This window comes from Pectinophora gossypiella, chromosome 23 (genome assembly GCF_024362695.1).
Source record: "Pectinophora gossypiella chromosome 23, ilPecGoss1.1, whole genome shotgun sequence".
Classification (NCBI taxonomy): domain Eukaryota; kingdom Metazoa; phylum Arthropoda; class Insecta; order Lepidoptera; family Gelechiidae; genus Pectinophora; species Pectinophora gossypiella.
Window position 1 is genome coordinate 1,425,479 of NC_065426.1, and position 13,066 is coordinate 1,438,544.

The window sequence follows — 13,066 nt, forward strand, 5'->3', positions numbered from 1 at the left end:
CCCGTTCTGGCATGTTGCCTTACATTTTTCACTGCGGCACCAAATATGTAATGTTAGGCCATTATTTCAGCTGTTATTGCAGTTTGAAAAGCTGATTTTTCATACGTGGTGTTGGTCGACAGTTTTGAGTTTTGGGCTCGACTTTGAATAAAATATAACTGATGTACTTTAAAGTACTATTATATCACGGAGTTGGTTGGTTACTGTCCGCTACATATTCGCAATCCATACATATACAACATAGCATCGCGCCTGTATCCCCAAAGGGGTAGGTAGAGGTGTACAGACATACATACGTAAAACCACGCTTATGTTCTGTTGGGGTAAGCAGAGACCATGAAATTTCACTGATGATCCTGTCACTTCACATTCCTTCCTTCTACTCTCATTCATTATCACCCAAGCATTATCCCGTTTTTCACAGATTCCTCTTGCCTAACCTGAAGATACGGCAGGTCCGGTTTTTTTACAGAAGCAACTGCCTGTCTGATTTTCCAACCCGCGAAGGGAAAAACCAGCCCAATATAGGTTACGTCATATACCGGGAATGTGGGTTTCCTCACGATGTTTCCCTCACCGCTAAGCACGTGATAATCATTTATGATCCAGACATGAATTCGAAAACATATTCGACAATCATTGGTTTAGACCTGTGCTATATTCGAACCTGCGACCTCAAAGTGACAGGCAAGCCTTCTATCAACTGGGCTACCACGGCGGTATTCTAGTAACCTAAATACCTCTAACGTGAAAATAATTATAGTGTCCCAACTCAGGGTCTGTCCATATCTCCACGTCACTGCGTCGTAACGCTGTTAACGCGTGAATTCCCGTAAGACTTACACGTTACGAAATCGTGACGTGTGAATTCACGTGAATTTATACGTTAACGGTGTCCATTTGATATCGCGTTCTATAAGTACCCACTGGGAGTGAGACAGACATACACAAGCAATACAATAATGGATTTTCAAACTAAGAATAAAATAAAAAAATAAATAAAAAAGAAAATTAAAAAAGAATGTCTACTCACGATTCCGTTCCCAACAGTCTTCGATTAATTACAAGGCAGAATGGATTTTCAAACTAAGAGTAATAAAAAAAAATGAAAAATATAAAATATCTACTCACGATTCCGTCCCCAATATTTCGGATCACGCACGGCAGAAGCGCTGTCGATCCGGTCTGTGACGTCACTACAGTGTTGTTGTCAGTTGCGAAGTGCTTCTCCGGCGTATGGGGATAGAGGTCGTCCAGTGGTGGAAAGGTGACTGTCAGTTCATTGTGCTCCGCTTTCACCGTTGATGGTGGCAGCGGTGATGGTGATGTACCTGTGATAAGAAATATGATGAGAAAGTTACATCCAGGCTGTTAGTGACATCGTAACGAATACTGAGGGGGATGATTCACACCATGGCTCTGAGTAAATATCAAGTGGAATTGTCCGTCGCAAAATTCATGACTTTTTGTTTTTAAAATTATTTTCAATTCTATACTTTTATTTATATTTATTAACTCAGTTGTATTATCCGCTTTAGTGTTTGTAACGATGTCATTTACACCCCGTACAAGTACGTATAGGTAGCCATACAAGTAGGTATGGGTATTAGTGACACTATAACAAATAGGTACTGAGGGGGACGATTTAGACTATGACAGTTAAAATCAAGAGAATTTTTCTGTCGGAAAATTCATGAAAATTTTAGTGTAAGTATATTTTAATTATTTGGAGATGTCGTTAGAAAAGGTTTAAACGATCTACTCTGAACCGGCGTGTGTGTATGAAGCGATTGATGAATGTGGAGGAAGCAAGAGAAGTGTGTCAGGATCGAAGCAAATGGAATGTGTGTTATAAATAAATAAATAAATAAATAAATAAAATTCTATAGTCTCAAGTCTAAATAGGAGTTTATGTAGTATGATTTTTTCAATTATTTTCAGTTTCATATTTTTGCGATGAAAAATTCCTGATATCAAATCTAAACGTAGTCTGAATCATACCTCGAAGTTTTCGTTGCGATGTCACTAATATTCTGTATATACATAATATATCAACATAATCTCACGACTATATCTTTTGGTGTTCATCCATCGCAAGATGAACTAAGTACCCACGCCTCACCGAAATTTCTATTAGACCAACGTGAAAGGTGGTGAGCCGCACACTGAAAACCGCAATCTTAAGTTAATAACTCATTGGTGGGTCGCACCGGTGCTCCCCGTTTGAGAAGCCAGTAAACCACAGAGACTTCCATAATGACTGCTTCCTGAATTGTATTTTTTTAAAAGAACGTCTAGGGCTCTGTGCCGAGGTTTTTCTTGCAGCTTCTATTCCCCGGCTATACAGGTTGTGAGAAGCTGCAGTAGTTTTAGGCGGATGAGACGTTTGTTATGTAAAAATTGACGATTCAAAGTGTAACTGTGTTACTTATTGAATAAAGATATTTTTTAATTTGAATTTGTACAAATATAATTTCGTAAAAATGTTTCGATATAAACAAACCCCGTTCAGTTATGCAAAACGGCGTAAAACCAACGTAATTACGCGCTTTTCGAGATGAAAATGTTGCATGGACTTCAAGCTAAAAGTCTGTTTAAGCACAAAGATTTCGTCTTGCTTGAAATCATAGCCCTAGCTAAAGCAATTAGAAGACTGAATAAGATAGAACGAGGTATTAATGTATTTAACATGGTTGGTTCTGCTGAACGTTTGCGGTGTGGCCTAGGGATGGGAAATAAATATTTTTTTATGCATGTTCAGGCAAGCATTTGACCACAAGTTCAAGGTAAGTCTTGATGTGGTTGGTGGTATGACATGCTTACCTAGAAAGTGCAAAATCACTCTTGCCTCTTCAACCCCAGATTGTACTTAACGTGAAACAGATTCGCGGGCAGAGAAATATATAAAAAACACTTTTTATTTCGTTTATTTTCTAGGGCGGTAGAACGGTGAGGTAAACCTAGCTCAGTCGCTGGTGGGGAGTGGAGAGTCGCCAAACTATACGAAATATTATTCTTTCCAGACTTGTTTTCAATCAGTCAAATGAGTTACTTTTTACTAAACGTTTGCGAAGCTATTCAAGGAAAAAAATACTAAACGTCATAATACTAAATTATTATGGAATTTGTATTTAAACACACTGCCCCGATTCCTGCAGACACCGCCTAATTTTATTTTAAGTTATATCCGTCATTTTCATATCCGTCGAAAAGGAAAGGGACGGATGATTCACAGCTCTTAATTTTAGGAAGAATGAGTAAATGAATGAATAACCCGGGCGAATCAAAAAGGTACGTCCCTGGTATGCAATCCGTTTGACGTGCTGTCTACTTAACTGTGTCGGGTTGACTGATGTAAAATTTTTAGACGGCTGTTTTAGATTTGTGCATAAAATTGACGTGTGTTCCATAAATTTTATGCTTGTCGATTACCCGTCCCTTTCCTTCTCGGCGGATAAGAAAATGACAGATATAACTTAAAATAAAATTAGATGGTATTTACAGGAATTAGCACCAATGTGACGTTATAGAAAAACTGAGAATAAGTTTAATAGAAAAATAAAATGTTTTTCGTTACTTTTACATCTGACTTTATTTAGTAATCTGGATTTCATAATTTATCTTGAACCTAGTTGCATTTCACGACCCAATTGTATTCCAACAATGTATTAATGTGACGTACGCGTGTCACTTGTATTTTTCAAATTCAAATACAAATTCAAATGTATTTATTTTTAGTAACAGCTTTATCCGATACCAGGTCCCATCCCTATTCCACGCCGGTAAAATACCCGTGGTAGCTAGTAATTTCATCAGGCTATGCAACCGAGTGTTCGTACTCTCACAATATATTGAGTTACGGTCGCTTTTTGACGAGATATTATCATCTCGTCTACTATGGGAAAATAGCCGTTTACTGTCACGATATCCGGCCTCCGAAGTCCAGTGGTTGAGCGTTAGGCTTACGATCCGGAGGTTCCGGGTTCGAATCTCGATGGGGAAATATCACAAAAATTACTGTGTGATCCCTAGTTTGGTAAGACAGGCTGATCACCTGATTGCCCGAAAGTAAGATGATCTGTGCTTCGGAAGGCACGTTTGGTCCCGGTTACTACTTACTGATGTAAGTGTACATGTATCGCAAGATGAACTAAGTAGATACGCACACCTCTTCGAGCTTTCTGTTAGACCAACGTGATAGGTGGTGATGGTGAGCCATACCGCCGTCTTTAATGGTCGAGCCAACTGTGTTAGTGAAAACTGCACTTAAGATAAATTAAAAACTCGTTGGTGTAAGTCAGATACCAGGGTTTGAGCCGGTGGGGATATATCACAAAAAAACGCTTTTTGACGACAACGCCACTACTTTATAATAAGTTGCCATATGGAGTTCTATAGTACACAAGTGTCAAATAGTTTAAAAACCATTTATTTAAATTTTTAGTAAATTTATAGTGTGTCAGAGTTCTTAATTATACCAGTTTATAAAAAAAAAGACAATTTGACTTGTTAATTTGATGTTTTGATTATTATATCCAGATATTTATTATTTTAGTTAGGTATTATTGGTTGTTAATTATGTGCATTTTTTATTGGTTACTTTTATTTATAAATTCAAATTAATGATTGATAATATATCATTCTGCATGACATTTAGGATTTATTATTATTGAGTTTAAATTTGATTTATGGAATTCAATAATTGTCAAATTCATAATAAATTATTATGTTGATTTCTCAAGTTTAGTTTGTTATACGCATGACAATTTTAAATTCGTATGCCAATTCTCTACTGAATGTGCTGAGACGATGAAACACTGTAATATCTTGTAACACGCAACATTCACGAATAAATATTTTTGTATTGTGTTAGTATTTGTATTGATTCCTAGTTTGGCTGGGATATTGCGGGCTGATCATCAAACCTGTGACCTCACAATGAGAGTCAAACGTTCTTCTTACTGCGCCATCACGGTTTATGCCTCATTAATTAGTGAAAGCAAATAATAGAAGAGCTTACAGGAGCGCTTTTAAGCTAATTACTAATTGTAGAGGAAAGCTTACCGAGCTCATTTCACATGCATTTTCTCTTGGTAAAGCGTTATGTAAGGTTTATATACTTTGATAAGACGGGTTTACTTTTTAAATCCTTTAGGGAATAATGCAATAGTTCAAGTAATATCGCGCCCAACTGGGCACCCTCAGGCCTGTTGTCTTAAACGTTGTACCGGGTGAGAGCCTTCAGCGCTCCCCATTTGTCCGGCCAAGTAGTTAATGCCATCTGCGGCAAATCTACAATAAGTTACGTCAAAAAAAAAATAAAAAAATCAAGTAATATCTACATACATACATACATAAACAGCCTATATACGTCCCACTGCAGGGCAAAGGCCTCCCCTCGATTAACCAGAGGGGGTATGGAGCATACTCCACCACGCTGCTCCAATGCGGGTTGGTGGAGGTGTTTCTACGACTAATAGGGACCAACGTCTTAACGTGCCCTGCGAAGCACGGAATCATTATACTTTTTCGGACAATCAGGCTATTCAAGCCTGAAATGTCCTTACCAAACAAAGGACGGTCTCACAAAGTGATTTCGACAATGTCCCCATCGGGAATCGAACCCGAACCTCCACATCGTGAGCTTTACGCTCTATCCACTAGACCACGGAGTGTAAGTAGTGCTAAGTAGTACAGTATAGTGTAGTGTAAGTGTATAAGTATAGTGTATAAAATAAATAAAAAATAAGTTCATTTTATTAAACCACATAGCAGCATATAAAAAGAAGCACTTGGTTTACGACTGGACATAAACGGGCATGGTATTTGAAACTTTCCAAAAAGTAAACATAGTAAATTTTTGCCGTGAAACGTCGGACAAATAAAATGGGTTCCGTGAATTTTAAAGCCCCATTTAAATACCAGTGGGGCGATGTAGTTTGTCTGCGAATCCGAGGAAGTAATTAGACGATCTACCGCGATGCGATCTTACTTAATTGTGTTGTTTTTACAACTTCGGAAGTCGTGTATCCTGATCCACTAGGGTTGATAAAATCTTTTAAATTGAATCTTCTCAGACGACGCCCTGAGCTGAGATTCGTACCCAACTGGGCACCCTCAGGCCTGTTGTTTTATTTTTGTCCTTGGTAGGGGGAATGTTTAACCGTATCATACGCGTATACGCGATGCAATGTATTATATTTTTGTTTTTTTTTATCCGCTAGATGTCGCTGTACCGATTACTACATTTTCTGCATCGCGGTGTTAAGATTCTCCGGCAATATATTATGTATGACCTTCCGTTTCTATTGTTATGTTTATTTTTTAACATTTGTAAGAAACATTTACTTTAATTCACGTTAGTATCGAATATTGCGGCTGTATTATTTTGAGATTGTCCCGGGTGAGAGTCCTCAGTGTCATTTGTCCGGCCAAGTAGTTAACTGTTAGTGCGAGTTATACTGCCGACGACACACAAATGTATACTTCACTGCACTAAAAAGAAAATGTTACACGTGTAAAGGGTTAAGAATAAAACTTTTTATTTTTACTTCTCGAATAAACATAATATTTTTTTTTTATTTTGTTTAAGGAAAGCTAATGATATACACCTCTGCCTAAACCTTCGGGGATAGAGGGGTGTTGCTTTGTTGTATTTGGTATATTACACCAAATAGCTTACTACCACGAACTTTAATTACAATATGAACACAGCGATGCCGATTCCAGTGCACACCATTTAAATTTATTTTAAGTTATACCTGTCATTTTCTTATCCGCCGAAAAGGAAAGGACGGGTAATCTACAGGCATAAAATTTATGGAACACGTGCCAGTTTTAGGCAGAAGTTAAAAAAAACTTCCAAAATTTTATATTGGCCAATAACCCGGCAGAATTAATTTGACAGCACGTCAATTTTGTTGCCTATCACTAAAATACCTATTTTATTCACCCGGGTAATTTATTCATTTTAAAATTAACTGTTGTCACTCCGTCTCTTTCCATTTCGGCAGATAAGAAAATGACAGGTATAACTTAAAATAAAATCAGGTGTCTGCAGGAATCGGGGCCAGTTTATCTGTATACGAGTAATTTAAAAACTTTTACGAAACAAATTAACCGTTGCACCAGACCATAACTTTACTGTCACATTTTGAATGTTAATAAAATTAAAACTAAGTGTTTGTTAAAAACGAGAAATATTCAGAATGAGGGTACTAACCACTTTTGTGTATTTTTGTGTTTTTTGTGCACTTTATTTCGGAAAATGTGGCTAGGTGTGGCGTTGCTTCCTGTTGTTTCTGAGTTTTAGGGTTCCGTCAGATTTATTCACTCATTAACTCTACCAACGACCTTTTCTTTATATACCTCTTTTGTATTTCTATTATCCTTCATTTGCTTTACCTTTCCAAACCAACTTAACATTCCCTTCTCAATGTTGTGATTTCCCTCATTCAGCGCTTATCGCTATCGACCCACTAGGGTCGATTAATTCTTTCAAATATTTTTCCTCTCAGACGACGCCCTGAGCCGAGGTTCGCGCCCAACTGGGCACCCTCAGGCCTGTTGTCTTAAACGTTGTACCGGGTGAGAGCCTTCAGCGCTCCCCATTTGTCCGGCCAAGTAGTTAATGCCATCTGCGGCAAATCTACAATAAGTCACGTCAAAAAAAAAAAAATCTCAATGTTGTCATTGTATTTAATAAAGTGTAAATCAAATTAATTTTAAGCATATTGACATCTATATTGACTCACCTTATCATATAACTTTGACATTGTATTTAGTTAAGCGTACCTAATGAAATTATTTTTAATCATATTCACATTTATATTAACTCACATTAGTTTAATATCTAATTGAAATTGTAATTTAAATATATTAGAATTAAAATTGTACACCTAGACTGGTATGCTGCAGTGGATGTATGTAATATTGTTTAAGACCTTCTTGACCTGTAGCAATGCAATAAATACATTTGAATTTAAATTTGAATCAATCTTAGGCACTATAATATCGTCTTTTACACCACATCTCTCTTTTCACATTGTTTCTTACGTATATATAAAGTTACTGTCATGATGAATGATTTTTTCTTTACTCTCAGTTGAAAAAAATGACATCCTTTTTGAGCTATAATGGTGAATACCATCCGAGGCAAGTCAACAATAAGTCACGTCAAAAGAAGTGACGTAACTCCATCAGTTTAAAAGCAACAATACTGTACGGAGCCACTCTAACATAACGACCGACTCCACATGTCCGTTTATTCTTTTATTTTGGCGAAACCGCACTCACAGTGGACTTTTGTGGTGAGCTTAGTATTTCGGTCTTTTTGTGTGGCTGTTTATGGTATTAAATAGACTGTGTTAAGTTCTCGTTTCATTTATAACGACTTCAAAAGAATAGTTGTTTTGTTTTAAATGTCTCTTGTTGAGAGACTTTTTGGCGGGAACGGGAACTTGACGGATGCTTTCTTCATTGAATACACATACATACATACATAAACTCACGCCTATTTCCCACCGGGGTAAGCAGAGACTATAGAATTCCATTCAATAATAATAATATTTTAATTATAAAAATAAAAGATATAATATATTTTTTTATATACGTAATAATATTTTTTCTTTCTTTCATTGAATAATCTAAATAATTAATACAAAGTTGTGTTTTGTGGTTAATGATCGCATAAAGTTAGACGGAAAACATTCGCGATAGTGTAATTATATCGGAATATTCAATAAACAAAGTGTACTTATCTATTTTCGCTACGTGCCAACAAGCCGCTTCATAAAGCTCGAAAGTTTATGCGGACTTTGGAATTAATTCGTTTAGGGTTCGGAGTAGGAGTCTGCTTCGTGTGTGAGGGCTTAGGTTTCATCATTCATCGTCATCACTTTTCTTCAATAATTATCATCAAGGAAAAAATATATAAGACATGGCTGTATGGACATAGTCCCCTTTGCCTTGCCCTTCGGGGAAAACCAAAACAAAAAATAAATGTCTCTTGTTGAGATGAACAATGGTTCATATATCCGGTTGCTAAGGAAGTAGGAATAACTTTTAATTTTAAACAGTATTTATGCAACTACCCTCGTCGGACTTGTATAAGTTGTTGAAAATTGTTTGTTTTAATTTTATGTTTCTAGTTGCTTAAACTTGTTAGCTTTTTCGCTGGACTAAAGAATAAAGAAAAATATACTACGTATAATCAGAAAGAAAAGAATCATTAATTCGACGTAATTATTATATATTATGAACTTGTTGAAGGTTTGTTTAATATTTTTGAATCTACGTCATTTCGCAAGGTGTTATGGCTGAGGAGAAAAAATGTCAAGAATCTGCAACAGCAATATATTATATACACAACATCATCCCCCTCAGTATTTGTTACGCTGTACGGTCACGAGCATTAATATGTATACACTTTGGTACCATGTCACATTAACTTTTTTTGACAAATTGAACTGTAAGTCTCACTAAATGTCAAATATGTTAGTGCGACAGAGTCCTAAAGTGGGTACATTATATTGCCCATGACTGTACCCATATGTACTTATATGGCTATAGTATGTACTTGTACGGGGTTTAAGTGACATCGTAATGAATACTGAGGGGCATGATTCAGCTCATTCTTTTTCTTCTATCGTCTGGGTTGTAAGGTGGATGACCAACCTCATCAACCCTGGTGTCAAGGTTACTATTGAGCCGCCAAAGGCCCGTGACATGACTTATGTAACTACTACGTACTTATATTAGTAAGTAGTAACCGGGACCAACGGCTTAACTAGATGTCGTAATGTCCAGACTGTCCTAACCAAACTGGAGATTACAATTTCCCACCGAGATGCGAAGACCGAGATCCGGATCCAGGACCTCCGGATTGTGAGCCCAACCCTCAAGTACTGGGCCTTTGAGGCCTCAGTTTATTATTCTGAGTTAATATCCAGTAGAATTTTCAATCGCAAAAGTACAGAATTAAAATTATTTAAAAAAACAACACGAAAATAACATGAATTTTGCGACGGATCATTCCAGTATTCGTTATGTCACTTACACCCTGTATATATAGAACGGACACTCTCCGTTCCCCACCAACTCGTATCGGGGGTCGAGCTAAATTTACCGTCTTACTTTAAGCCTAATATGTGCTACGATGTAAGTATCGCGTACGCCCGTAAAATATATACGTGTCTCATTTTGCAAATGACAAGTTCTGATGTGCTAAGTAAAATAGGTATATATATTTTCGCGAGTGAAAAGCGAGCGATTCAAAAATAAGGCCCGAGGGCTCTCACGGATTTTGTGTCAAAAAGAACCTGACAGATAATCATTAATTGATTTTTGTAATATTAATTGGACCTCAATCTTATCATCAATAATTGAAATGTCTTGAACAGTCCGTTCTCATTACGATTTTCCTTAAAAAATCCGAAAGAATAACATTAATGTTACGCACTTAATATGACATAACGACTGTTTCCTTAATCATTATCTTCAATGATCCTTCATTCCTTAAATTGCTTTGCTCAAGAGCACGTCGTAATTTCATTAGAATTTCTTATTAAAAATACATTACGCTAACACGCTACTCTCTCACGCTACGCTCTCACGCTACGCTTATATGCTACACTCGGACGCTACGCTCTCACGCTACGTTATCACGCTACGCTCATACGCTATGCTCTCACGCTACGCTTATATGCTACGCTCGGACGCTATGCTCTCACGCTACGCTCATACGCTACGCTTATATGCTTCGCTCGGAAGCTACGCTCTCACGCTATACTCTCACGCTACGTTATCACGCTACGCTCATACGCTATGCTCTCACGCTACGCTTATATGCTACGCTCTCACGCTTACTCGCTAGCTTCACTAAGCTACACTAAACTTCGCTTTTGCTGAGTTCTAGATGTAATATTATTATTTATTCCATGACCGCGGTACGTACACGAAAACCTTTTCTAGCTAGAACACGCAGTTTGTACTTAAAAGCTCATACTCGCTTTATAATCAAAACGCCAGGTAAGGCTTTTTCTGAAAACTCACAATCTGATGTGATTTTCTTCAACAAAACGACAATTTCTTTCAATAAATGTCAATCTGGGTGAAAATTGAGATTGAATTTATTATCTAAATAGAAAGTAGCATGTCCGTTGTGGGGCTTTTTAACAAAACGTGTTTGCGTGGATTTTATTAGAGGCGACGAAATGTACGTCCTTCGGTTTTAATACATTTATGTAGGTGCAATTAATTATCCAAATCAGATCAGTGGCTTATGCGTAAAGAAGTAACAAATAGCAAATAACAATTGTGGTGTAGAAAACGATATAGTGACTAAGATTGACAAGGGAGCGTTAAATTGGTTTGGACACGTAGAGCGGATGAAGAATAATAGGATAACGAAAGCGTTATATAAAGCGAAGGTTGGTGGTAGGGCTGGCAGAGGAAGACCGAGAAGAGCGTACATTGAGCGAATTTGAGATGTTCTTAAAAAAGGTTCAGTACTATCTCATAATATGGAATGATACTATGTGATGTATTTAAGCCGTTATTGGGATAGATATTAGTAGGGGGTACTCCTGCTTACATTGACCAAATTGGAGATGTCCTTAGAAAAGGTTTAGTATGATCTACTCTAAACCGGCGTGCGTGCATGAAACGATTGATGAATGTGGAGGAAGCAAGAGAGGTGTGTCAGGATGGAAGCAAATGGAGTTCCTTAGTCTCTGGCTTAACTCGGTGGGAAATTCACGTGACTTCATGTATGTATGTAAGTAACGAATATAAAAATCGACTCGCCAATGCATTTACTACATGAGTTAGGAGAGAAAGAGACAAACTCACCTTCACCAGCGCCCCTGACCGTGTGTATGAGCAGGACGACGACACAGAGGCATCGTTGCCCCTCCACCGACATCGCTGCCTTAGGTTTTGTACCTGAAACGAAAGGAATAAGTGAAAAATACAAACGTTTTATGGACATTGTGAAGGTCACACAACAATCCCTCTGTCGGTTTTTACGACATGCCCGGGAAGAGAAGCAGCTGAACGTGTTCTATGTTCTTTTCATCTCGAGACTAAAAGGGGTCCCGAACTTTTAGAAGGCGTGTGTAGGGTCGAAGCCAACACGTAGAGGACCTATAACATTTTAATTTTAAGGTGATGGTACACCATTATTATTTGTAATGTTCTTTCCATATTTCGAGACTTAAAAGTGCCGGACTTTTGGAAGGCGTGCGTGGAGCTGAAGCCAACACGAAGACATCTTACTTTCGGACAAATAGGTGATGAGCTTTTAACGTCTTTACCAACTAAGGAATAATAAGTGATTTTTGTGATGAGTCACTTAGTGACCCTCCCGGATTCGAATTTGGGGCCTCCAGATCGTAAGCTCAATGCTGTAACCTCTAGACCACGGAGGCAATACAGACAAACAAATAATTATATTTGCTGGGTATACTACTTCGAAAATAATACGAGTAAATAGCCAAGTATTTCATGTAAAGATGTGAAATGTTACACATGGTTCGTATTTCGTTATTTCCAGACGTCTGTAATTCTATATTTTCTCAATAGTCTTCTTCTTCTATCGCGTGGGTTGTGAGGTGGAGTACCGACCTCATCCACCCTGGCGTCGGGGTTACTATTGAGCTGCCAAAGGCCCCTGACATGACTCATGTAACGACTACTTACTTACATCGGTAAGTAGTAACCGGGACCAACGGCTTAACGTGCCTTTCGAAGCACGGATCATCCTACTTTCGGACAATCAGGTAATCAGCCTGTAATATTCTAACAAAACTAGGGTATAGAAAGTATTTTTTGTGATTTGTCCACATCGGTAATTGAACCCAGGATCGTGAGCATAACGCTCAACCACTGCACCACAGCCGTCTAATGGTATTATCGGTAAAGGCAGCTCATTTACTGTTTATTTTGCAAAATAAATGATTTGATTTGATTTTGATTTGATTTTACTGTTTAGAGTAAGGTTGCGATCGACCGATGCTTCGATTGGACCGCAATTTTTTTGACAACCGGTTGTTTTGACTATAATAAC

The 13,066-nt window shown here is 37.6% G+C and overlaps 1 protein-coding gene across 1 annotated transcript in view; it reads right to left on the bottom strand.

Moving 5' to 3' along the window:
- Window positions 1-13,066, bottom strand: part of LOC126377397 (uncharacterized) — a 131,024-nt gene that overhangs the window by 42,633 nt on the left and 75,325 nt on the right. Inside the window, exons 2-3 of the mRNA XM_050025131.1 lie at window positions 11,851-11,943; window positions 1,132-1,331 (exon numbers count right to left, since the gene is read on the bottom strand). Coding sequence (XP_049881088.1) covers window positions 1,132-1,331; window positions 11,851-11,923 — 273 coding nt within the window. The 5' untranslated portion in view covers window positions 11,924-11,943. The remainder of the gene's footprint in view (window positions 1-1,131; window positions 1,332-11,850; window positions 11,944-13,066) is intronic.